The 27,620-nt window shown below is 42.2% G+C and overlaps 1 protein-coding gene across 1 annotated transcript in view; it reads right to left on the reverse strand.

Annotated features, from left to right (window-relative positions):
* Window positions 1-8,512: 8,512 nt before the first annotated feature.
* tmem260 (transmembrane protein 260) overlaps window positions 8,513-27,620 on the reverse strand; it is a 34,133-nt gene continuing 15,025 nt past the window's right edge. Inside the window, exons 4-16 of the mRNA XM_084742984.1 lie at window positions 23,123-23,300; window positions 22,914-23,027; window positions 21,580-21,759; window positions 21,393-21,433; window positions 18,909-18,995; window positions 17,234-17,342; window positions 16,103-16,275; window positions 14,461-14,632; window positions 13,080-13,219; window positions 12,297-12,473; window positions 10,055-10,108; window positions 9,713-9,797; window positions 8,513-9,574 (exon numbers count right to left, since the gene is read on the reverse strand). Of these exons, the coding sequence (XP_084599110.1) occupies window positions 9,320-9,574; window positions 9,713-9,797; window positions 10,055-10,108; window positions 12,297-12,473; window positions 13,080-13,219; window positions 14,461-14,632; window positions 16,103-16,275; window positions 17,234-17,342; window positions 18,909-18,995; window positions 21,393-21,433; window positions 21,580-21,759; window positions 22,914-23,027; window positions 23,123-23,300 (1,765 nt within the window). The 3' untranslated portion in view covers window positions 8,513-9,319. The remainder of the gene's footprint in view (window positions 9,575-9,712; window positions 9,798-10,054; window positions 10,109-12,296; window positions 12,474-13,079; window positions 13,220-14,460; window positions 14,633-16,102; window positions 16,276-17,233; window positions 17,343-18,908; window positions 18,996-21,392; window positions 21,434-21,579; window positions 21,760-22,913; window positions 23,028-23,122; window positions 23,301-27,620) is intronic.

A 27,620-nucleotide genomic window follows, 5' to 3' on the forward strand; every position in this document is an offset into this window, starting at 1 on the left:
GACAAGAGAGTTACAGGTGAAATATATTTTTAGACCCCATGGGAGGGTGCTAGATGGAACCCTTGGAATATAAAAGGGTTCTCTGTGGAAGACCCATATCATCACAGAATGGTTGTCTGTAGAACCTCTCATAGGGTGTTCGGGATGGAGCCTTTCACAAAGGCTTCTAGAGACGGGAAGCTTTATAAAAAAAGGTTCTACCAGGAACCAAACAGAGTTCTCCTATGGGGACACGCCGAAGAATCCTATATGGTTCTTGTTAGCACTTTTATTTGTAGTGTACACACACAACATCAGCACATACATTGCGGGGTGTGACACACAAGTTTAGGAGACGTCACATACCACAGACATCTTTCTAGGTGTGATTGTGTCAACACCGAGTGAAGAGTGTCGATGTACAGTACAGACCTATACACACACAGACACACACAGACACACACACACACACACTATGAAAGAGGAGAAGGAAATGTGACCCCGACCAACAGGAGAACACAGAAAAACATATAAACACACACATGCAGCGGGCGCACAGGCTTGTGTTTGTGAGGCAACGTAGAAAACACATTTATCACACACACAAGTAGAGACCGAGTAAATATACACACACATAATTACAAAAACATAGACAGATAGGCAAACACACAAAGACACCCAGAAGCAGTCACCCAGCCATACACACCACACACCTAACCACTGATAATCCCCTAGACACAGAAACACACACTCTCTCACAAACACACACACACACACACACACAGAGCATCATTATGTTTATCACTGTGAACCAGCCCACCGACACCCATCACTCTAATTCCATTTGTCTGTTTAGATTCGTTTTGCTTTAATCCTCCCTTGTTTGTGCACATCTGCAAGCACTGCAATAGTACAGACACAGCGAGACCGGCAATGAGAGACAGACAGACAGAGACAGAGACTGAAAGAGAGAGAAAGAGGGAGCTCACTGGGAGCACTCTCCCCTCCTGACATCCTGGTCCCCGTAGCTCCGGCAGAAGGGGCAGACAGGCGTATCTCCTTGCCCAGGGAGAAGCTCCCTGTCCCAGCCACGGAGCCGCCGCCAGGCCCGCAGGCCCCTGTAATCACTGCAAACAGTCAAACATCCAGTCACACAGGCTCTTACACCAACACAACATTACAGGCTTTTTACACAGTATTACACCACATCTTATTATCCCATTCAAGTCCCTCTATTAGCTCAATTGGATGGTGGGATTTTCATTTGTAAATTGGGGGATTTTAGATTAGCTTGTCTGTCAGCGATGAAATGCCCCCTGAGACTGTGAATTATGTGACCAATCACATATGAATCAATGCTTACGCATGCTCGAGTGCATGAATGGATGGTGTCAGCGAGAGGAAATGAAACAACTTTAACCTAGATTATGTGTCATATGTATACTACACTGCAGATTTTATCATGTACGGCTGCGTGGTCACAGATTCGATCCACTATAGTCTTTAAATGCTAAATACAGGCATGTGAATTAGCCTTAATGCAGCAACAAAATGTGAATGACACCATTTTTGTGCAGCTCACAATAAGCAGTGTTAGCTTTTATGCTGCAAATAATATTCAGGTCTAATACAGAATTATTAAAGAGATAAATATTAGCTGCTATACACACCTAGCAGCAACATTATGCAGAACTGAAGCCGGTTGGTTGAAAGGAGGCGAATGAATTACCCCTCTTCCTCCCCAGGCCTTCCATTCAGACACGGAGTGAGAGCGAGAGGGAGGAGAGGGAGGAAAAAAGGCACCCCGAGCTAGTCGAGAGACCCGGCAAATTATGAAAATGCCTCTCTGTGTCCTAAATGGAGGCCGAGCTCTTTAATGTGGCACAAAATTAGAACCTGGGGGAGGTAGTGTGGCCCGCTTGATTGGCGAAACCCCTCCTGGTCCACTACCCTCCTCCTCCTCCTCCTCCTCCTCTCAAAGCATACAGAGATATTATCCTGTGGCTGGTGGCGCTCTCTTGTATTGGGGGAAACTGAAGGACCCCAGAGAGAGCCCAGGGGCGTCCATAAAGGTGCCTAATTTGTCAGTTTACTCCTCAATTATTTAAATAGATCTAAGAAGGGAGCGTAGAATGGGGCTTTTTACTGCCTCTTCGCAGTCAAAGCAGAGAGAGACCTTTCTCCACGGTAGCCATTTTCAATTGCGCTCTGCACTGCCTGTCTTTGATATACAGAAGTGCAGTGGTGGAGAGGGGCTGTATCAAATAAACAAATGTGTGTACACAAGATAACAACGGCAACTTGGGGATAATATTCAGCTCGCTCTGAAGAACTCAAAGTTATTTCACATTTACAAATTTACAGATTAAAACAAACTTTACAAATGTGTGTGCAAAAAGTACACACACACAAAGACATGTTAACATCGTGTGTGTAACATACATGAACAAACATACATGCATTTACACGTCTGTCAGTGAGGATTTAGGTGAGGTTTGGAATAGAGCCCGACTGATATATTGGCCAATTAATATTATCAGCCCAACTAGGGATGTTAAAATTAATTACTGTTAAGAATTTGAATGATCAAAAATTGTACTGATTGATAACTGATCGATAGTCTAAAAATGGCAGTAATTACGCCTCATTGTTTTGTCTGGCAGAGCCTTTGTTGAATAAGGAAACTAAACTTAAAATGAGAAAAGGAGAAAATATGTGTTTTGTATCTTATTAATTATTAATGATTAATCGATTGTTAGCATTCTCAAGTATTGATTAAGGAAAATGCACAAAATATGCAACTATAGGTCCAATATTGGCTTATCACAGCTTTATAGATCTGTACAGGTATCGGCATATATGTTGTCATATACAGTGATATGGAAACTTTTTTTTTTTTTAACAGAACATAGTGCAGATTGATTGACCAGGGTTGGAGTTGCGCTTTCAAATTCCTGCCCAAACAACAGGCCAACTCAATCATGAGCAGGGCTCGGCTGTCAATCATGTCATCGAACAACTAATTAAAACCAAACCGAGGAGAAAAATGAAAATGTGAACAAACATCAGTGTGATAAAAACTACTTACAATGACAGAAAGAAGAAGAGGAGCATTTATTTGAGATGTACTTTGATACTTTTAGTTCGGTCCATGTCCTATCTGCTAAAATGAAGGGTACAGGATTTATGACCTATACTGCAGCCAGCCACCAGGGGGCCATAGAGATGCTGCTTCATTTTTGGGGTGCTCTAATGTTGTCCATCTCTCTCTATATATGTCAATGATTGGGTTCTAGTTTCAATATAAAGGAAGGACCTTTTCTTACTCATCCCTCTGCTCCTGCATCCATCCACACTATCATACCCCCCCAACACACACACACTATCCTATCAGCACTCCACACCCAGCAGGAGGTAAACCAGCTCCCACAGCTTGGCAATGCCAGCTCCCAGCCAGAGAGACCACTGGAGGTATGTGGGGCCCAGGGCCAGAGATTACCAAGCAGTTGAAGATTGATCCTGGAAATGGAGATGTTGCATTCCCCAGCCCTCTGACCTCTAATCCCTCACATGTCTGCCTCCATTGTTTGGTTTGTTTTACTACAGAGGTGAGGTTTTGTAGGCTGAAGAGGAGGAGGATGCTGTGAAGGTGGAGGGGGGGTTCACACAGGGTCCTAAGGTGACCTTATCTCCCACATGCGTCTGGTGGAGGCAGGTAAAGGACCCTCTCTGTGTCTGAGTGAACCCCTATTGAGACGAACTCTCATCCGTGCAACAACAATCACTTTCAATAAGCTCTATATCAGCAGCGATGCCAGCACCGGGTCCAGTCAGTAAGAGTACAATAGTCTGGGTGCGCCTACACAAAGACGTCAGCGCCAAGACAATGGCACAGTCCTTTATATTCAGAAAGACACTTTGACAGAGAAAACACTTTGTCCATTTTGACACAATAGATGCCAAGCAACCCAAATACAAACAGGAACACAATGGAGAGCACAACAAACACCTGGACAAATACACTCAGTAAACCTGCAAACATACTGTACCTGACACACACAAACAGCAGCGACCACACACTGAGAAACACACACATCATGAGTGATAGCAAACAAAAACCTGAGACGAGTCAATCATGTCAACACAGCCTGACATTAATGGGCCTAATTCCACCCAGTACACATTAATAAGTCTACAGGAAAATATTTAATTGTTATTTAAACAAAAATAATTTAAATACCTTAGTTAAAGGAATAGTTTGGCTTATTTGAAGCAGGGCTGTATGAGGTATTTAGTGTATTATCTACAGTAGATGCCAGTCGGACTAACCCGGTTTGAAGAGGCAGAGAGGAGTACCAGTAGAGAAGCTAATCAATCAAGCTATCAGGTAATAAAGGCCCATCTAAAGAAATCAATATCAGTTTATGTGTAGAATATTCACAGCTTTACCTTGCTGTTAGCCTTTTTCAGTGGGAAACCAGCGTTGTATAACCCAAATGATCGCTCTTTCGCGCTTGTGTGGTTAGATGTACAAATAAATAAGGTATTTACAACCAAAAGCTTATACTATGTTAAACTATACCACTTAACTTTGATGTCAGACAATGGTTTTTGACAGGAGACCACTGTTGTATAAGCCAAAAATTGCTCTCTTTGCAAAATGAATTTTCCCCCACAGAACACAGGAGTTGCTGGTCTATCAGTGCCTCGATCTGTTAGTTTATTTGTTATTGTGTGACTGAATCCAAACTATCCTTCGATAACAGTGAAGTCACACAAGAACAAGAACGAACAAACTAACAGACCGAGGGAGCGGTAGATCAGCAACTGAAAGGTAAAATGACTGATTTCACCAATGGAGTCTGGTTGGTTTGAAGAGAGCAATATCTGAACATATCAAAATTTTTTAAGTGGCTGAAATGGGTTTTGTTGCTGACCCTGTCCACAGCAGGACATTGCTAAATACTCCTGCGGCTTCCAAACTGGGGGCGTGTCGACCACCATATACTGTATGTAACATACTGACTATTGATAAGTGTGTAATACAACCCTGCATCAAACAATCTGAACTATCCCTTTAAGGTTCAACTGTGTTGAAAATCTCCATACAATCAACTGAAAAGAGTTACCATTTTGGATAAACCTGCAACTTAGTACACTAGAATAACAACAATCCCAGGCTAAAAATATGTGTGGAGTTTGGTAGCGGGCATTGGCACCCGTCACAAAGATGGGTGGCACCTCATAAACACCCTTGAAACAGGTTTCTCATGCTTAGGAAAGGGATCTGCAGGCAAAGTTTTTCCAGAGTGTGAGATTCTGCAAAATCTGTGGCCAGCTCAGTATATCATGCCTCTCACACCCTCTATTCTCTTCCCAAACACTAACCAACACACCCCGGCCCTCCGCCTCCCTCCACTCCAAGCTTCCATCCAGCCAGAGAGAGGAGAGGAGAGGAGATAGGCCCAGTTGCTAAAGCTGTCTTTTCAGCCCCTGCTCCCGCTCGGTCTATCTGAGATACACAGCAAGCGGAGGTGTCGCTTTTCCGCTGGCATTTCGGACAGTATCTACTTATAGACGGGAGAAAAAGAGAAAAGAAAAACAGAAGGGGTATTATCAGGGAGGGATGAGAGCAGCAAAGGCATTTTGTCTTTTTATTCCCCTCCTAAGCCCTGGGCTTTGCTCCCAATCCGATTGGTCGATACGGCCAGGGATGTAAATGAAATGCAAAGAGGAATAAGGCTGGCTTCCCATCTCCAGTGTGTGCCCCCCTAAGTCCTCCGCCCCTCTTTCTCTGTCTCACTCTGTCTTGCTCTCTGGGCTGTTTATGGTGTTGTGTTTCTGTCTCTCCCATTCACAGACTTGCTGCTCTCCCTGTTTCCGTCTCACCCTCCTCACTCTGCCTCATCGTCCTCCTCTCCCCCTCCTCGCTGCATCCCTCCCCTCTTCCCTGGCTGGGCTCACAGCTCTTATCTCCTCAGACGCCCCACATTCCAGCGTTGCCGTGGCTCCCTGCCTGCATCCCTGGTCACGGCGATTCCATGGGTTCCCACAATCCTCGGCAGCTTGCTGATTTAGGGTGGGCAACTGACTCTCAGAGACAGGGGAGAGGAGAGGAACAGAGGGGTTAGGGAAAGACAGGGTGAGAGGGGATGAGAGGGTGAGAGACAAGAGAGGGATGACAAAAGGGAGGACAGGAAGAAAGTAAAGTAAAAAAAATAACAAGAGGGCATGAGACAAGAGACTGAATAATTGTGATGTAGGCTAGGGCTGCAATGATTACTTTAACTGTAGATAATTTGGAAATAATTTTCTCAATTAATCAATAAATTGTTTGGCTATAAAATGACAGAAAATTCTGAAAAATGTTGCAGTTCAGTATCCAGTCCTAAAACCAGCGATGATACTTGAACGTATTGGCTATAATCAAAATTTCCAGATTTAGAAGGCATCATATTAGATTATGGAGGCAACTAACGATTACTTTCATCATCAATTTAGGTGTCAATCGTTTTCTTGATTAGCTGTTCGTCAATAAAATGTCAGAAAATGCTGAAAAATGTTGATGATGGTTTCTAAAATCCCAAGGTGATGTCCTCAGATGTCTTGTTTTGTCCACAGCAGCAAGATATTCAGATCACTGTCATTGAGGAGTAAAAAACAAAATGGTTACATTTAAGAAGCTGGAATCAGAGAATTTTGACTGTTTTTCCTTAAAAAAAAAATACCCAAACTGATTAGTCGATTATCAAAATAGTTGATTAATTGATTAATTTAACAGTTGATAACTAATCATTGCAGCTCTACTGTAAATGCAAAAACAAATGGTTGACCAAATATGATCAATATATGGGACTCAAAAGTCCTACTCTACTGTGGGAAAAAGGGTCCAAAAAGTGTTAAAAATAAACAGAATCTTTATTGAAATATTTTAATCTGTAGAAAGCAGAGTGACAGTTCCCCTTTTTTTTTTTCTATGAGAAACCAAACCATCTGTGCTACAGCAGGTTGAATCTCATCATCCAGCCAGCTGACAGCCACTAACCAGGCCTGCGAACAGAGAGGGCAGATTACATTCTGAGAAAACTACACATGCACTTAACTGTCCTTCGCTTTCTAGTGGTATCTCAAACAGCAGGCTCCTTCAGCAGTGTTTTATACAGCTTATGGCAATACACTGGTTTGACCTCTGTGTGACAAATTTCATGGCACAAGGTTCATTAACATCAGCATTTACAAAAACAGCATGTATCTGGGGTTTTGGACACTGACAACACGTCAAAGACAAGTGACTCTTGTCCTCTCGTAGTGTCTGCACGCTATGTTGTCTCTCCAGAAGTCCATTTTCCTGGGAGCTGGGACAGTTTTGTGTGTTTTATGTGTATCCCTCGAGTTTGCATGACTCTGTGCTTCTCTCTCTTTCCAGTGTGCCGATCTGTTTATTGACTACATTTATTTGCAGTTTCCGGGCAGTGAAAAGGCTTGGGTGGAGATTTACACACACGTCAACATGCAAACGCAAATCAACAAACACACACGAGTTCCACACAGAAGATGCACCTCTAAAAGGGTCCCTGGCATTGTGACATTTCACATTTCATTTAAATCCATGAGGGATTACAGCCCTCCTGTTAGGAACGGAGAGAGGAAAAAAACACTCATTGAATCCATTAGTTTTAAACATTTAAAGGACCATCTAAGATAGACTGATGGAAGGATAGAGGGGTGGGTGGGTGGGTAGTGCCTGTTATGCGGAGTGAGGACTGTGTGGCACAGCACAAGTCTGTCCTAGATTAAACAGCCGCTCTAATCCCCCATTTCTGCCCCCAAATTGGTTTTCCCTCAATCTCGGCCTCGCCATCCTAATGTGAGAAAAAGAGAACTGGAGCAGTGGCTAAGGCAAAATAATCAGCACGTTAAAAACTGTGAGAGCAGAAGAGGAGAGGAAAAAAAAGGAACAAGATGTAACGATAAAGCAATCGAATGTGTGAGTTTGAGGGGAGCACGCACAGCTTGATTGGGGTCAGACGAGGCTTCCCAAAGTCAAGCTCTGTCCCTGGTCGACTGTAAACATTCATCAAATGAAGCATGGCTGAGTCAAAGTTCTCAGTCCTTTGTGAAACCAGTACTTCTGCACCAGCACTTAACAAGAGAGGCACCAAGCCACTTTTTTAAAGTTCTGATCCAATTCCGATACCTGAATTTGGCTTTCTGCCAATACACATTACAAATTACCGTCTTGTATTTCTGTTTTTTCTGTGTTTAGATACTAAAATATCTCAAATCAGGGAATCAGAGAATTTTGGATCGTTTTCCTTGAAAAATTACTTAATTAATCATCATCATTAATAGTTGGTGATTAATTTAATAATAGATTCATAACTGATCAATCGCTGCAGCTCTAGATGCAACTACCAATTATATTCATCATTGATTAATCTGCTGAATATTTTAATGATTAATCGATTTATCATTTAATCATTAAGTCTATAAATTATCAAAAAATTGTAATAAATTCTCATCACAATTTCAAAGTGCCGGAAGTGACTAATTTGGGCACTTTGCTTCATTTGTCCAACCAACAGTCGAAACCCCAACGACTCTTCATTCATTATCATAAATGACAAAGAAAAGTGGGGAATCTTTACATTTAAGAAGCTGGAACCAGCAAATATTTAATAATTTTGCTTAAAAATGCTTGCTTGCTTGCTTGAAGCAATTTATTGTTTATCAAAATAGTTGGCAACTTATTTTCTTTGGATCAAATCGACTAATTGTAGCAGCTCTCTACTACAGTTTACATTTTATTGGCCCCAAAACGGGACCCTGCTACTTCCCAGCAGCACCATATACACCAATTTTTGTCCTAGGATAGTGAAGTCATGTTCTATGGCACTCATTCTCTGTACATATTTGTTCATGTTTTACAAAAGGTTTAACCTGAGCCAGCAATCATAAAACGTCCATACAGTGTTAGTATTACACAGCTGTAAAAATAGAATATCTGTTTTTTTTAACACACTGGTATTGGATCAATATCCTGCATCAGCTAATATGCAAAGTTCAGGTATCTGAATCGGTATCAGGAAGGAAAAATGGTACTGAAACATCTTTAGTATTGACACCTGATACCACTATTGGATTGGATCGTCCCAGCTCTGCTCTTAACACCCTCACTCAAAAGTCCAATTAGACAAAACCTAAACACCACTAACCCATTCTATCCTTCTGGAGCACCACCTGTAAACAACGAGAGGAGGCATATTCAGACTTTGTCCTCAGTGTCTCGCTCTTCGGATTGGGCTTGCGGCACACTCTTAGTGTAGCCCTCTGGATTTAATTACGGCTTCTGGCTCTTTCGGAGTCTGTCTCTCTCTTTGAGCAGGTGGGTAATGGCCGAGCGGATGGCGGGTGTCTGAGGGTCCGTGGGTTCCTTCTCCAAATACAGACTAAAGTGCTGGGTGCTGCAGGTCAGCAGGCTGTCTGGACTGTAGCCGTGGTGACCTGAACGGAGCAGCCTCTCGCAGGCCAGTGCCAAGTTCTTGTCCCAGTTTGGAGGGTAGTCTGTGTGGGCCTCCACAATCTCCTTATACAGCTGCCCAGCAAACACAAACACATAAAAGCAGATGTTACCGCAAAGCCCCTGAATATGTCATCCATTGCCTTGTGTGGCACTTAAATCTGCCCCATCATGGTAACAGCATTGTTGCGTGTTTGTCGAGGTCAGACTCACAGTGTAAGACAGCTCAAAGAGGCGAGCTTTCCCCTCTCCCTGCATCCTTTCTGCCAGGTCAAACAGAAAGAAAGCCGTCTTCATCCTGAAACAAAGCACGCAGGCTCAGGGCTAAGTGCTGGATGGATGAGCCATGCAGATCCACACTCACAGACGCACCACTCCAATGGAGTGATTTATGTAGATGCCGATACCAAATAGAATGTACATGTAGATGCTCTACCACACAAGACTGGTTTATGGAGATGTTCTAGCGGGTTAGTACGAATCGTGACGCAGCTTTTTATATGCACACTAAAGTATACAACCTCCCCAAAGGAGGAAATAAAAAGTTTACCGTACCTGGCTTGCCACATCTCCTCATTAGCGACATGCTCCCAGGACGCAGGATGAAAACTGTTTACACAGGAAAAGAAAAAGCATTTCAGTCACAATTTATTTTACAGTACACTAATGAGACACCACAAGCAGCACTTTGTATCAAATTAGACAAAAACTAGACGTAATGTTCTTTATTTAGACCCCCATTAGAGGGAAATTAGAGACACATTACAAGAGACCTGTACTACACACTAAAGTGAAATCACATGTTTGCTACTTCCCCATTTAATTAAACAAGTGTTGACTACTCTACCAAATATATGGGACCAGCCAAAAAAAGGGAGACTCAATTAGCAGATATGTAATTTCACTTTAGTTTACAGCACAATTTGACCCTAATTACCCTCTAATAAAGTCTAATAAGGGTCTAATAAAGGGTCTAATACTGTCTAATAAATTACTTTTAGTATTTGTCTAATTTGATACAAAGAACGTCTTGTTCATGTACCATAAAACAAAGTGCGACCAACATTTCTTTATGTAAACAGCTTGAGGCGTAGTGCACAGTTCCACTAACTATAAATGATTATTTATGTGAATATATTGTTCCACTCAGCAGTGCAGGTTTTGATACACTGAACATCAATGTTTGCTGCATAAACATTAAATGACTGAGCAACAATACCAGGCAGCACATTAGACATGGAGTAAAACCACATTTCCCTTTTTTTCACTTTGTTGACTGTAAACACTTGACCTCTTCTTCAAAAGAATATTTTAGTAGGGTTCCCGAGCTAATATTTGGCTTGTGGGCATCGGCGGACACGCTTGTCGTGAGGGTGCGGGAAATAATGTCACAGTATTCAGCCGTGGATATCTGAGTGAATGAAGGGCTGCTGGCAACAGCAACAGAATATGCAGCTTTGACTAATTCCACTTTTGACACAGTTATTGACAAAATGCAATAAGAAACTCATTATTTTTCATCTTCAGTCTCATTTCAAATGGCTGAGGGCCTAATGTCTTGCTCTGGTTGAATTCACAAAGAGCTGGATCACAGCATGAAGAACAGAGGACAACCTCACTGAGGGAAGCTCTGTGGAGTCTGCGGAGCAAAGACTGAAGACCACAGAGAGACGAGGGGGCGAGCAGATGTTGGTGATGAAGCACTTGCTTATCTTTCGGAGTGAAAATTTCTAGTTTCATCTAAAGATCATGAGTTGTTTTAAAGGATTCTTCCAGTAGGGCTCCCAGAAATGACATCCTGCTGATACAGCCCCTTAAACCTCACGGACTTGCCACAGGGCCAGTCCTAACAAACGCATACTGTGGAGCTAAACATTGTTCAAACCCACAGAATCTTATTTCATATTCCAACTGAGAAGTTTCAAAAGATAACAAGTATGTCAGGCTGAACTATGGAGACTTGTGTGTAAAATTATGCACAAGACGTAAAACATTTCCATTTGATAGAATGGTGCTGCTATAAAAACATGGACTCTTGTGTTTGAATATTTCCTTCAGTGTAAACCTCATAGAGCTTCAATGAAGAGCTGCAACAAGCTGATAGACAGTACATGTGTAATTGTCAAACAGTCTAGAATAATGTGGGGTTTTTTTCTACCTTAAAGCTACATTAGAGGAGGAGCTGGGGGAAACCGTATATTTAAGGATTTAAACACATACCTGTTCAGAGACGTTAAAGGGATAGTTTGGATCATTTAATGCGGGGTTGCATGAGGTACTTATTAATAGTCAGTGTGTTAGTTACAGTACTTCTGCTTAGTAAAAGCACATCCCCAGTTTGAAGAAGCAGCTGGAGGACCATCACGGAAGCTAAGTAATGAGGTGGACAGGGTCAGCAACTTTAGCCATGTGTAAAAGGTTGACCTAAAAAAATCCACATCAGTTTAAGTGTTCAATATATTTGGAATATTTGATAAGAAATATCTGATTAAAGTTTGTCTGGTTTCAAGAGAGCGATATTTGGCTAATATAACAGCAGTGTTCCATCAAAAAAGGCTGTCTGACGGTGAAAGCGGTCAAAATATTTTAAATATAGCATACACTTAAACTGATATTGATTTTTAGGGTGGAGCTTTATTACGTGGTTAAAACATGTTTATTGCTTCTCCAAACTGGGGACTTGCCGATGGCCATCAATTGCAGGTGGTAACACTGACTATGGATACATACCTGATAAACCTTCACTTCAAATAATCCGAACTACCCCTTTAATGATACTCTGCGTTTGTGTACGCACCTGTTGTGTGGCTCACTCCAGTTGTAGATGTTGCGAGTTCGCTGGGCCCACTGTTTGGGGTTAAACTGCCTCTTGACGGGCACCAGGTAGTCACACACACCCAGGGGCCAACGAGAGAAAGTACGCTCCCAGCTTGGGTCTCCTTCAGGCAGCCCAATGCAGGCAAACATCTCCCTCCTGCAAAAAAAACCAAAAACAACCAAAAAGAGGTTTATTCACATCCTAAATTACCATCCTCCCTGTTTCTGCTCCCAGGCAGCTGCAGGAACACCAGCACTTCCTCACATCCCAACACCTTCTAGCTTCCCTCCAGCCACCGGGCTGCTCACCAAAGGCTTCAGGCCCTGAGGGTTAATCCCACAGGTCAGTGTTGCCCCACTGAGAGCCAGGCATGTTGGCCTGGCAAACACTGCCCCCTGGTGGGCTTGGTATTAACAGGTCTCCTGACAGTTTCTGGGTCTCAGTTCCTCCTGGAGCGAGTGAGTGATGAGAGAAGGGAGCAGCAACGAGTCCATCAGAGACTGTTTAACCAAATCAAGTAGATTAGACGACTTCTGTAGTTCATCAAACTCCTTTAATGGCCTCAACAGTTCTCCGGGCTTATCTCCTCCCTGCACTCACCGCTGTGTCGACCGTCCCACTGATCTCTGCCTCATTAGATCACCCACTTGTTCATTTGGACCATTGTTGCTCTTCCGATTCACTCTCTTTCTCCATTTTACAGCCGTCTATTTATCTGCTCATCCCTTTATTCTCTCCCCGCTCCTTCCCTGTGTGACTCACTGTGTGTTGCGGGACAGAAACTGCTCCAGACTGAAGGTGTCTTTCTCCTCGGGGTGTACCGGGTCCCACCAGCGGCCGGGGAAGTGGACCCCAGGGTGGTGCTGTGCCAGCTTGGCCACATACCACGTGTATGTCATCATCTAGAAAGAAGAAAGAAGAGCACCACCAACTCTGTTCAAGTCTTTGTATTACAATGTGATTAGCAGTTAAATTACCACTCAGTGTACAATTCACTTAAAGAAAAGGATTTATTGACTAATTCAGTGGCTTTTCCTCCATATTTGAGGTTCTCAAAGGGTTTTTTCTGTCCTTAGTGAACAGTCTAAATTTGGAGGCTCTTATTCTCACTCCTTATTGTTATTAAATGATTATGATATTGAAGAGATATGGAAACATATAATGTACATTATGACTACGTTTTCAACTCAGAAAGCCTGCAAAAGGCTTCCAGATGTCAGGCTCTAACTGATGTTTTTTGCATGAATTTCAGTCTGTTATCACAGCCGTGGTAAATTGCCATTTTGCCCATTTTTCCTACATACTTTCAATTTCAAAATTCCACACTTTTCCAGGCTCAAATTTCCAGAGTTCTCTGTAGATTTTTTTAGACCATATTTGGCATCTGAGTACAAATAGCTAGATGTTTGTAGTGTTTTAAAATTCAACTGTTAACATGTGTAGATTCTGAATGTTATGATGTTGTCGAATAATTACCAGAAAAAAATGGTTTGAGTACTTTTCTTATAACTACATTACTGCATCACTCATACATGTTCAGAAAGCTTAATGTTTTGTTATTTGTGATGCTACATACACATGCAATTCAACAATACTGCCACATTTCTTTCAAACTATTTTGGTCATGGTTGTTGCAGTTACAAGGCTTGTTTTGCAGGAGTGTGTTTTCAGTCGCACACCATACTTCTTACTATATATATTACTATATATATTGACTGACACTCTAAAGATGTGTTATGTTTCACTGTTCTCCCTTAATGTTGACAACGGGCTTCTTTCAGGAGTTTGACTTTGGAAATTCTAGAGAGACATTTAAAAACTGCATTACACTTTAACTAAAATGTAAAACTACTGCAGATAAAGTAAATTAAAAGCTTATGATATTCAGTCAACTAAAACTAGACAAAAACTAAAGCAATTCAGATGATAATATATTCATAAATGGGATTTAAAAGCCAGAACTAAATCAGTTTGCTGCCAAAATTAACACTGATGTTCAGATGGAACTTTTACTTGAGTTGTTTTTTGTTTCTGAAACTTGACCTGCCCTTAATTGTGCTGATTTTTTTTTTTCTTTTGTTGATTTGTATCAAGTATATAATCTTCAATAAAGACAAGACAGTGGAGAAATCACGCCTCTGACCTCCTGGTCGACCAGACGAACATCGGGCCGTTCACCCTGGCAGTAGTATAAGTAGCGCAGCGAGTTTCCAGGCAGATCTCCTCTGGTCAGAATGATGGAGTCTGTTGGGATGGAGGCCAGAAGCTCCCTGCCGAACCTCTCCACCACACTGTTTCTGCTCTGATCACACTCCCTAGGATCATCAGCACAGACACCATCATACTGTATGTCATCAAAACCACAAGTTGTGTTTACTTGAATTTAAAAAGGGGCTGGAGTGCATCTTTACCCCTGCTAAGAAGTGTTTGTGTGTGTGTACAACTGTGTGTGTGAGTCCCTGTTTGTAGGTATGCTTTCAAGGTGCTCTGAGGGTAAGTTGTCAGTGCCCCCGCCCCTTCCCCTCTGCAGAGCGCTCTGGCTGCCTATCTAATCGTGGGGAGACAGGTGTGATGGGTCTGACAGCGCAGGCCATGCTCTCCCCTTGATCAAAGCCGCTCAGTGATGGCTGTCTGGCACTCCCCAGCACTACGCTGGTGTAATCTGCCTTCTCGGACAGCTAACATCTCAGACTGAGCTCTGTGAGTGGAATCTATGTGCTAACCGTGCCTCTCTTTAGCCCCTACCATGGGGTGAGCAGAGAAAAAAACCTGACATGTGGAGTTCAGACCTACGGTATGAAGCGCAGAGGAGAAACAAATCAGGTTGACTCAGGGAAAACTTATGCATGGGGATTTTAGAAGGAACTACGAATGAGAGAGGAGTTCTTATTTCACTTTAACTTTACTACAGAGAACTACTGAAAAGTAACTTAGGGCGCATTCAGGACCAGTGTAGTTACTGCAGACTCAGATTGTTTTTTGAAATCTAAAGAACTAAAGGAAACTGACACAAAAACACTGTTAGCCATTGAATAATAGCACAACACAATCGAGCTACCATAATTATGGAGGAAAATCTTCACTCACGGTATTGGGCACTGAATATATATAAAGCTCTCAGAGGGAAATGGATGTGTAAAAAAATGGCTTTGGAAGACAACATTTAAATCTGTATTGACTTATGTTCACTAGTGTAGTGTGATCACAATCTTTGCTGTTACAGAATTAGTTTTTATAGTTTAGTTTTATAATAGTCTGCCATCATTTTAAAAAATCTGCAGCTGCAAACCAGTTTGTTTTTTCAAGCAGGCTGGATGAACCTTTTAAAGGTCCAGTGTGTAAGATTCATTGGGATCTATTGGCAATATATGGCAAAAATTAAATATGACATTCAGAAGTATGTTTCATGCCTTAGCTCTAAAAACGAATAAGGGCTGATTAACTGCAACATTTCAATGGTGGAAGTGGAACTTTAAGTATTTGGGCAGTTTTTTGGCTTCAATCTCAAGGGCAAAAAGGACTGTGAGTCCTACAGTGTTCACCCAAAATGCATGCAATATCTTAAAACTTAAAGTCAGCATGTCAATCTGTTGCTTGTTGTTTCATTTGGGAGGGGCTGCATCAGGAAAGACAAAGTCAAGTTTTCCAGTGACACACAGATCACTGTGCAGACCCAAACAATGAAAAACAGAACAATATTGTTCTAATATTTATGGACTGTATTCTATGTTTTCAACAGGAACTTCAACAGGAAGTTTGTTACAGAAACTGAATGCAGCACTCACCTGTGATTGGTGCTCACCATATGTGCCAGCAGAGCTGTGGTGAGGACCCAGCCTGTGGTCTTCCACACCCCCCCACAGCCCAGCCTCCTCTCCAGCTCCCTGTGTGTCCGGCTCAAGCCGAGGCCTGCCAGCACACACACTGCAGCATCGCTCTGCAGCCAGAAACGCTCAACCTGCAGGAAGAGAGCGTACACATACACACACAGACACACACACACATATATCCCAGTGAGTACCAGACATGCTGTCCCAATGTTGATTTCTAGTTGAAAACTGGATGATATTCAGTGTGAATTTCTAAGACTTCTTTTCAACAAGCTAAAATATGGTTAAACATGTCACAAAACACAAAATTGTTTGATCATTCTGATAATTTGTTCAGTTGTAGGCTGAAAGAGAGCAGATTAGATGAACTATATAGGCTGTGTGCTGCCAATAAGAAGCTTACAGGACATCATAATGAGTACACTGTAATGAGTCTGTACATTACTGTTGTAGCCTAATATGGATGTGCAAGTATGAACGGTATACTGGTTACAGCTTTGACACCAAAGGTATATGCACCATCCAGAACTTGCTGTACTGAGGAAAGTAACTCTTCAAGCCTTTCTGGGAGAAAGCTTCCTGCCAGACGTGCCAGACAGCTTTCTGGCAGAAAGGTTTTAGGAAGTCAGGCGATGCAGTATAAAAAGTGTTTTTTTTCTGTTTTTCAACTGAGAAATCTGTAGTTTCTTAGTGAGGGTCCAAAGTGACAAGAGGTTATTGCTTGCATTGTAAAAGATGAAAAAATGAACTACTGGAAATCCTGGAGAAATATGGTTTCAATGTAAATATCTGAACAATGGCTTTAAATAGTCAAGTGAAAACATGTTCAATCATACCATAGTGCTTTTTTAATGCCTTATCAACAGAAAAATGCTCACAGGGATTAGTGTTACCAGTATTTTTTTCTTTCAGGATATGTGGCCTGTCTACACAGATTTCTCGTATACTGAAAATTTAACTGCAACTGTAATGTTATAAATATAAAGTATGAGTACACTTTTCAGACCACTGCAGACAAATTAAAACAACAGAAACACTTTGGCTTTGAGACAGGATGTCAAAATGAATTGAAATCTCATAGCTCACCACTCCGAGCAGCAGGGGTCTGCTGATGTCCAGGTTTGCTCTCCAAGCAAAAAACAGCGAGTAGACCACCAGCATGGTGATCAGCAGCCAGGACACTGAACGACACGTCCTAGGATAGGAAAACACCACCAGTTATTCAATAAACAAATATTGTTCTCATTTTTATTATTTGTCTGTTTACTCTGTAAAAAAAACATACTTGTTTTGATGAAGTCTGTAAAAATATTAATGCAGGGATGGAGATCACAAGCCCGAGAGCAAAATACATACGCCAGCCAGCTAAGAGGTGCATGATTGATTTTCTAATGCAGACTGAGTCATAATGAGCTGCTGCCAACCGCTGAATCACAAACTCATTACAGTACAGCTGTAAAATGTACTTATACACTAAAAAGAAAACATGGTACCCTCATGGCAATAACAAATCATCATCTGAACCTGAAGAGACACTTTCAAGACACAGAAAATGACTTTTGGTTTTCTTGCCAACACATTGATCTGTTGGGTTCCACTGACTGAACACAGACTGTGAAGATTCTGTTTTTGTCTGTGTGTTTTCTTCACATTATGCACAATGAGTGAAAATAAATACTTTAAATGCAAACAGCTCCACTCAACTTTTTAAAGGGATAGTTCTGATAATTTGAAGTGGGGTGTTAAGAGGTACTTATTGAGTGTACTATATTACCTACAGTAGATAGCAGTTGGCATGCCCCGACTTTGGAAAAACAGGGAGTAGTACCAGCATGGAAGCAGAGACATGAACTGCTGTGGACAGGGTCCCAACAAAATGCATTTCAGCCACTTAACCCTTTAGATCCCAGTCATCAGTACATCAGTCAGTTGTTCTGTGAGGTAAAATTATTGTTTTTCTTTAAGGAGTCTGGTTGCTTTGGAAGAGCAATATTTGGCTTATATAACAGAGGTTTCCTATCTGAAAAGGATGTCTGATGGCAAAGTAAAGCAGTGAAAATATATTCTATATATAGCGTACAGTTGGTGGTGGCTAAATACGCCCTGTTGCTGGCCCTGTCCACAGCTGTTCATTGCTTTGCTTCCATGCTGGTACTCCATCTACTGTAGGTAATACACTGACCATTGATAAATACCCCATACAACTAGCCTTCAAATAATCTATACAATCCCTTTAGCATGAGGTAAATTAGCATTTGCATGGCTTCCCTTTGGCATCCTACAGTATGAAATGACCTTGCTCTTTTTCATCTGTGTGTGCATACAGCCAAGTTTATCAAAGTGCCACCCCAGGAGATGGGGAGGCAGGGGTGGCCAGTGCCCTACAGAGCCCCCGGGCTCCACTCTGTTTTATCAGCTCCACCCCGCAGACCCCCAGAAAAGGCCCTGCTGCTGTAATGAATTACTGCCACATGCAGATACATACAAGAAGTGATTTACTTGTACACACAAACATGTTTTTGAAAAATCCAAAATGCACATCATCAGCCTCTCTTGATTTGAATGTGGAGCATCGCGACAGCTTGACAGTTAGGTGCCTCAGTGTTTTTTTGTATTCTTTTTCTCGAAGATCAGCATTTTGTCAGTGGTTTTGTTCGCTGTCTTTTACTCCTGGGGGATTAGATTTTTGGTTGAAGTGGCTGCTGAGATGTGTGTGACAGAGTTTGGTGTTTTTGTGCGCCGGCGTCTTGTCTCATCCTACCTGTCCCAGAAGGAGAGGAGGAGGCCTGTTCCTGCCAGCACCAGAGCGGGGAGCGAAAGGTCTGCCAGGCAGTGGTCCAACTGGGCCCTGCAGTGCACACACACACGCAAAACACACACGTAACATACGTGATGGACACCAAAGACGAGCTCAATTACCCTCCCTGCTACTGAACTCAAGGACAGCAATTATTAAATGCCCTCCATCCCCTATCAAAACAAACTCCTTGGACTGCACGCTCCTCCTTTCAATCGGATTGACAGATACGAATGACTGTGTCATCCGCCCCCCGCTGCCCCATCCTCTCCTCACAGCGCCTGTCAGTCACCGAGCGCTTGCTCAGAGCAGAGAGATAGTTTCCTGCCTCTTCCTTAATACCCATCTCTATTTGACAGCTTATTGAGTCTCTATATCTCCCAATGTACACTATGTGTGAATGTGCTCGCCGGCGTGTGTTTGCGGGTGTGTGTGTCAGCTTCTCCGGCGGGTTTACGTCTCCAGTGCGACATGCCTGTCATGTTCGCCTCTCTTCCCCATCTTGAAGGTGTGCTTGTCCATCAAGCAGCAGGGGTTGATGGGAAGGGGTGGGTGCCTGGCAGAGGGGGGGCTGGTAGTGGGGGGTCTTAAGACGCACATGCACCCCCATCCCGTCAGCTGGAGAAAGATACCAGGAGTGGGATGACTACTGCGGTGGCGGTGGTGGTGGAAGCGGGGAGAAAGGGAGGGAAACGGGTGGTGGAGGAGGTGGTGGTGGAGGGTGGGGGGGTTGCTGGAGTGGAAAAATACAATTTCTCCAGCTCTATTGCAGTGTCTGTCATCACAGCTTGTCACGCTTAAACACCAGAGCTGAGTGATCATTTCAAACTGCTGGAGAAACAGAACACAGCGATTTGGCCCTCTAAGCAGGTTCAGTTCTGCTTTGATGGGAGAGAGTGGAATCATCGGAAGAACAAAAGCTGCTGGAGAGAAGAGAAGAGAGACGGAGAGACAGAGGGAGATGATGGGCTGCAGAAATGACTCTGGGCTCGCAGAACAGATTGGAATGTCTGTGGTTAAACCAGTGTAAAACACCAGAACCAGCGCAAAAACTGATCGCGTCCTCCATCTCTAGAACCACGTGTGCCCTCAGTGTGCCTCAGATCAACATTCCTCTATAGTGCTTCTTTTCTACTCCATCTCAGAATCTACTGTCTAAGTGTGAAACAAAGCACCAAGTTTGCATAGAGACTCAATAAAGAGGCCAGAACACTACTTTAGAAGTGGCTGTCTGTGGCTCACCTGGTAGAGAAAGTGTACAATGCACCAAGGCTAAGTCTTACTGCAGCAGCCCAAGTTTGATTTCAGCTCAGGCCCTCTGCTGCATGTCATCCCCTCCCTACTTCCTTCCCTGTCTGTCCTGATCTGTCACTCTATAATAAAGGCAACAAAGACCCAAAAAACAGTCTAAAAAAACAAGCAAACAAACAAAAACAAAACCCCTGCTTGTCGTAAATGCCATCCACCCACACCTTTCTTATCACTATGTCATTAGAAATTAAATATCTATGTGTCACAAAAAAAAAAAAGAAATTTGAGGACAACACTTTGGACTCTGGAAGACTGATAGTGATGACTAGGATTTTATAGCTTAAATGACAGATTAATAATTGCTTAAATATATTGCCAACAGACAGTTAATAGATTAATCCATAAAAAACATTAGCTGCAGTCTTAAAAGACAAAGTTACACTAAAATGCAATGTAGCATACAGAAATTATGCATATACACCTCAGTCAATTTCAGATTCCTCAAGTTTTTTTTGTTTTTTTTTGCCCGTGTGCATTACGATATCAGGATAAAACAGCTTACAAAAATGCACAGAGATTGCAGTTCAACGAGGAATGATAAATAAGGAAAATCATGAATATAATTTTATAGTAGCTGGTGCATTTATTAAAAAAATCCATTTGACAACATGCACCGGTGGTAAATTGATGAGAGAAGGCGAAGCGAGTGGTTGATAAACAAGTTTCTGCTCTTGTTTTTTAGCTGCATCATTGTACACAGAGCAATGCAACTGTGTGTCAGACTGTAAACTTTATAAACAGAGTCTTTAAATCGCCTCGAACTGTGGAATGGAAGTGGAGAAGATTGATAGAAACGGAGTGAAGGTGACGCGCTGCAGTGGCTGACAGCGCTGTCAGCAGCCTGGCAGGAGAGAAGTTCCACAGTGCGGTGGGATTTTATACCTGAACTATAAGCAGCAGGATGTACACTTTTCTCTGACTCTGTGGAAATCTGATGTTTCACATCACAGATGGTGAAGACAGGCATTAAAATACGAATCTTATTCGTAAAACACTCATTTAGGTCAGTATAGGTGTTTCGTGTGGTGCTGAGCTGAAAATAAGGAATGAACTGATGAATCTTCATGTTGAACAGCCAAATCCAATTCAACTGGCAAATTTATGAATCAGATTAATGAAAGACAAAAGTGGACTCACTTTAACATTGTGGTCAAGTTTACAGAGCTCTCTGTCTTTGCCTGTAAACACAAGAAAAAAACGATAAAAATCACTGGTGCACAAGATAAAAATGTCAACAGAGCACATATTCTAACTGATGAGATGCGATTAAAAAATCTAGAGTGGTGTGTTATAATTTCATTATAGCCAGACAAGCAGCGCATACCAGACTGAAGGTGCCATATTCAGCCCTCAGCAGGTGGGTCAGCAGGCCCGACACGGTGGTCTGATCCCCCCAGCTCCAGCGGGCTGTGTTGAGGTAGGAGGAGATGGGCAGGTAGATGTATGGCAGAAATCCAGTGAGGAAACACACTCCCAGAGACACGAGGCTGCGTAAAGACAGCTCCTGTGGAGATGTTTGGAAAAGAGATGTTCTTATTTTTTCATGTTCTCCAAAACGAATGTAAAACTAACCCACATTCAAAAATTCAGCATCCCAAGAAACTCCATTTAAGATTTAGACATGACTTGATATTTAATATGCAGTATGGTAAATGCTGACACTGTAGATAGGATGGCAACAAAACTTGGGAGACGAATAGAAAAACCTACTCCATTGTCACAGTCATCCTTTCCCATAATAAGACTAAAACAGACATTAAACTACTCTGAGGTTTCTTGGGAACCTTCTGAAACATCTCAGATCTCTCTGAGAAAACCAAGTGGTTTCTTGATCCCACTTTGGTCTGCAAAGAAAAGACTGAGCTTAAAATCAAGAATTGTTTTATCTTTTTATCTCTGACACAAAAACTGCCCCCAGGCTTATTTTTCTTGGATAAACGTTTTACATTTACAGTTTTAGAAGTATGCTGAGGTGTTTATGCTTTACTATTTGCAAAATCTTGTGCCCAGTGTGATCTATAATTGCTGCCTGAACAACTAATATACACCAGTTTTTTTTTTTTGCCTGTCTTGAGGTTTCTTAAGCACAAATTTAGAATCTGTTCTATGTGAGCCTTTATAAATAAAACCCCAGAACTTCAAAAGGGACACTTTAACAAATATTTATTTGGTGCTGTGATATTTGCTGGTAAGAAAACCAGTATTGGGCACTGGCTGCTTCCTGACTCCCCCACAACAGAGGAATGGAAAAGTATAGTTAATAAACTATATATATAATGGAAAAAATACTTTTTCACTTTGCCTACAAATTAATACATTTACTAAGTTATTGTCAAAATGTGTTTCTCATGTATGAACATCACAGCCATACTTTATGGAGTTTATGGGTTATGCCTGGTCTCCTTACTGGATTATCTCTCAATGCACATCTTTGCTACTATACAACCCTCTTTCAGTTATCTCTTACATAAATAGTTACTGGAAATTTTATAGGATGCATGTTGCTCCAAAAGTGACGGTAATGAAAAGGGAAGGGTTTTAAGTCATACAGTTTATGAAGACTTGTCACTGTCACTGCAAGGATATTTCTTTGCAGGTGGTGAAATGCTCTCAACTATCCTTTAAATAAAGAATTGCAAAAAATACTCCAGAACTTACCCTGTGAGAGTAAAGTCGGTGAAGGACCCAGGGAATGATGACCAGTACGTACAGCACCAGGGTGTGCTGGTTACACAGCCCCAAGCCACAGCACAGCGCTCCCCAATTTGCAACCTGACAAGGCACAGGATTTTAGTACAACACTGTGAGTTAAATTTTGACGTAATCTTAACAAGGCATCTAAAGGAGTGTAAGTGTGCTGCAGATACCTTTGCCCTCTGGGTGGCATTTTCAGCGCAGTGGAAGCTGGCAGTCAAGAAGAAGAGCAGACCAACAAAAAGATTGTTGAGGGTAAAGACCTCTGCCACCATGGACCACTGCCAGCTAAGCCTGGACACAGCGAACAGCCCCCCAGCCAGGACTGCACCAGGACCAGGACCTGCCAACCTGAAAGTGAGAGAGGACTGGCCTTCATTTTTCTTTGATGACGTGTAATATTTCACTATGGGGTCTCTGCAATCATCAAAACTTTAAAAAGCTAAAATAAATGTGATAAAAATGTCTCAAAGGGATAGTTCAGATTATTGAATGTGAGGTTGTATGAGGTGCTTATCAATAATCAACGTATTACCTACAGTAGGTTCGAAGAAGCGGTGAGGAGTACCAGTACAGGAACTAAACAACTTATTACTGTGGACCTTTTCTGACGGGGAACTGCCGTTATATAAACCAAATATTGCTCTCTCCAAAGCAACCAGGCGCCATTGGCAAAATCAGTAATATTACCTCACACAACACAGTTCTACCGCTGCCTTGATCTGTTACTTTGTTCGTGTTATTGTGTAACTTCATCAAATCTGAACTATCATTTTAAAATGCCAAAGTCACACAATTACACTAATGAACCAACTGATCAACCAGCAACTCCTGTGTTCTGTGTGGTAAAATTGCCGATTTCACCACAGAGTTTGGTTGGTGTGGGGAGACTGATTTTCTACAAATATAACTGCGTTTTCCCCTCGGAAAAGACTGCCTGTCAGCAAAGTAAATTGATGAAAATATTACAAATATACTGTACACTTAAACTGGTATTGATTTTCTTTAGATGGACCATTTTAAGTGGCAGCACATTTCCCTAGCTTCTGTACTTGTGCCCCTCTCCAAAAATACACCAATCCTAGCTTCACTTTTTGTTCTTAGTCAGTTTTCAAGGCTACAGAACTTCATATGTTTTTTTTCATTATTTTATTTGACCCAAGTTAGACTGCACTGACACAAAAAAGGCAAAACAACAAAGTCAGCAGCTTCACACAAAATTAAGATTTTGCAGTCACCACGTCTCCCAGACTAATTTGGAGACCCATTATAATCTTCCCTCGACCCAAGTTTGCTTCTCGGACAAGACCTTGAAAAACATTCAGTGAATTGGGGCCATTCACATATCATGAGAACTCCCTCCCCGGCAGCCGGTTGATCTCGAGCAGACTGGCACAGAAACCACCGTGGTAGAGATAGCACTTTATCCTCAGCTTCTTAAATATAATGTGTGCACAAAAGTTTTCCCCCCTTCCTCCTCTCCTGTACTGTCTCCATCTCCTTTGCAGTAATTGAAGCAAACTTGGGATAATCTGTCATACGCTAAGACCCACCACTTACTAAAAATGAGAGACAGAGAGGGGGGAGAGAGGCGACAAATGACGGGGAGAGGGGAAAGAAAGGAAAAATAGTGCAGAGAAGTGTGCGTTAAAGGGGTGAGACAGTGTGCAGGATAAAGGATGAAATAAAGAAAAAGGAAGAAAAAAGTTCAAGAAGAGAGAAGGGGAAAAAAGAGAAAAGAGAGGAGAAAAAAAAAACGCAGCCCAGTCCCCGGCATGCTGGCTCTGAAATATGAGCAGGCTCGACAATTAGGGAAGTCAGGCAGTATGGCCCTTTCCGCCATTGTGTGGAGTGGCTTAGAGTCCTCATCAGCCTATCAGCTAACTGACAGGCAGAGAGCTGCTCTATTCAGCACCGCAGATACAAGCTGCAGGCCAAACGGCTGCCAGGTCCCTTATGACCCCACAATCCCTTGCCGGTGACAGCTTCAAGCTCCATAGCAAATTAGGCGCTCTCACATTACAATCGCAGAAGACAGATTCCATTAACGGTATCTGAAATTGAGTAGAGAGCAGGCCCGTTATCAGACCTGACTCATAAGCACCGCCATTAATCACAAGGCATGATACCATTTATACATTTCCAGCTCTCTGCCTGCCGCTGTGATAGTCAGCCACAAAAGGCCTGATGAGACTTAGGCTAGGGGAACAATGGAGCTTTCTGAGGAAAGCGCGGTAAATCAGGAAAAAAAAGGAAGAGGGAGAGCGCGAGGATGGTAGGGGAGGAAAAAAAAACTCTGCTTGCTGACTACTTCCCCTTTTTTTCTTGGGTTTTCTCTCTGCTTCTCGCCACTATTTTTCCTCTGTGTTCACTGTAAGGCGAGCTCGGTGAATGAGGATGCATGTGTGTGTGTGTGTGTGTGTGTGTGTGTGTGCGCGCACTTAAAAAAAAAGAGAGGGTGGGGGGTGTTGATGGGGCGTCTAGGAGTGGGTCTTAATAAGAGATAGCAGCGTCTTTCTCACTGCACCGCTCCAGGAATTAGTTGTAACTTGAAGGAAGGATGAGGAAAAAACGGGGTGGGGTGGGATGGGGGACTTTTTGTTGAGGTGCAGAGACCCCCCGCACCCATAATTTTACCTCCCTGCATGACAATTAACCCGGAGCTCATACACCTAGCAGGGGGGCTGATTTTGGGGCAGTCGTGGGGGTCCACGGACGAGGTTATTACACCGAGTACGTCTGATCGCCAGGCAGCTCTCGTCACATCTTCACACACAAACATGCATGCACACACACACACACACACACATCCCTCTCCTTCAACTTCTTTATTCTCCCTGAGTGCCTGACAAATCTCTCTGTTAGAGCTTGTCAGTGTGTAAGAGCCCAGCGATGTGTGTACAGTGCGGGCTGTAAATGACCTGTCTGTCTGCGCGGGACCACCTGGGTCCCGCTCAGCCTTTTCCAGCCTCTCCACAGCTCATTCTCCAGGCTGGCTGCTCCCAGGGCGCGCAGATAAAAGCAGGACACATTCTGACACCAGTGTGGCCGTGTTCCCTGTTATCGCGACTCAATGCGGTGCAGGATGCTGCCACTGTGCTGAAATGTTGTGGCTCAGTGACAATGGCCCGGTTGAGACGTGGCAGAATAACACAGCTGACAGCGAGACTATTCCACCCTGAAACTGATCCACGCTGCCAAAACGTCTGCGTCATCACTTCAGTAATTAACTGACTGACAAATATGCATAAAGCCTGGAATGAAGCACAAACTTGGAAGTAATGGAAGTGGTTAGAAGAGAAAATGACCAATGATTCAACTTTATTTTTTGTTAGAAACATGAAAGAATGAAAATGATGAAATAGGAAAAATGAGAAAAGACATTTAACTGTTTTCTCTCTCGTCCTTTTCTAAAGGTGTTATATAACAATACAAAACGACATTGGACAAATGGTGCAATGCCACTACAAGGGGACCTTGTTTGGGTTGTGGGGGGGGGGGGGGGGGCAGCAAAAGGAGGAACAGAACATTTTAACTTTTATCACAGATTTTAGAAGTTAGAACAATAATAATCAAACCTGGTGAGATGTGTAAGATTAGATGGGGTATGTTTGTAGAGAGAACAGCTACTGAATAATGACAAGGAGGGAGAGAGATTAATAAATGATACGTGATGATAAATAATAATAATGATGAGAATGGAGGATGTGGTTGTTCCTTGTGGGGTTGCAAATTGACCATCAAGGTAGGGCTATGACTAATGACTACTGTCACTGCCGACTGTTGTGTTGATCGTTTTATCGGTTAATCGATTAGTTGTTTGGTCCATAAAATGTCCACACTTGCTGAAAAATCTTTATCTCTTGATTTGTCCACAACCCAAAGATATTCAGTTCACTGTCACAAAGGAGCACAGAAAACAGAAAATATTCACATTTAAGAAACTGAAATCAGAGCATTTTGACTTTTTTTTCTAAAAAATTACTTGAACGATGAATCAATTATCAAAATAATTGGCAATTATTTTGAGAATCAATTCATAAATGATTGATTGCATTGCATCAGTTGCAGCTCTAGTGCATAACTTATTTTCTTTTGATTGACTACAGGGATTAACAATAAGAATTAAACTCTTGCATGGGGTTAAGTAAAATACCATGTCAGGAAAGTGGTTAAGAAAGAGGTAAACCATAAAACCATTTTGATTATCAATTATTCGTTAAAGTAATTTTTCCACACAAAAATGGCAGAAAATGTTTTCAGCATCTCAAATATGGAAATTTCAGGCTTTTCTCTGTTTATTAACATATTAAACTGAATACTTTGTTTTGCTCTGACAAAACAAGACATGTAAAGACATTCATTACACTGGACGTTTTTTTGGATTATTTTCTGTCATTTGAAGACCAAATGATTGATTGATTGATTGATTGATTGATCTGAAAATAATGGCCACATTAATCAATACTGAAAATAATCATTAGATTAAACATGACAATTAACTTTAGTCTTTGTTGTCATTTGAGAACTACTAATAAATAAAAACAGATGCAAGTACAAATTAACTTTAGGCAATTTGATTTCTGACCCATTTGCCCGAACATACCAGTGAAAACAAACAGAGAAAAAAAAAAACTGAACCCTGGGCTAATCGATTAATTGACTAATCAT

This window comes from Lutjanus erythropterus, chromosome 18 (genome assembly GCF_056507025.1).
Source record: "Lutjanus erythropterus isolate fLutEry1 chromosome 18, fLutEry1.hap2, whole genome shotgun sequence".
Lineage (NCBI taxonomy): Eukaryota > Metazoa > Chordata > Actinopteri > Lutjaniformes > Lutjanidae > Lutjanus > Lutjanus erythropterus.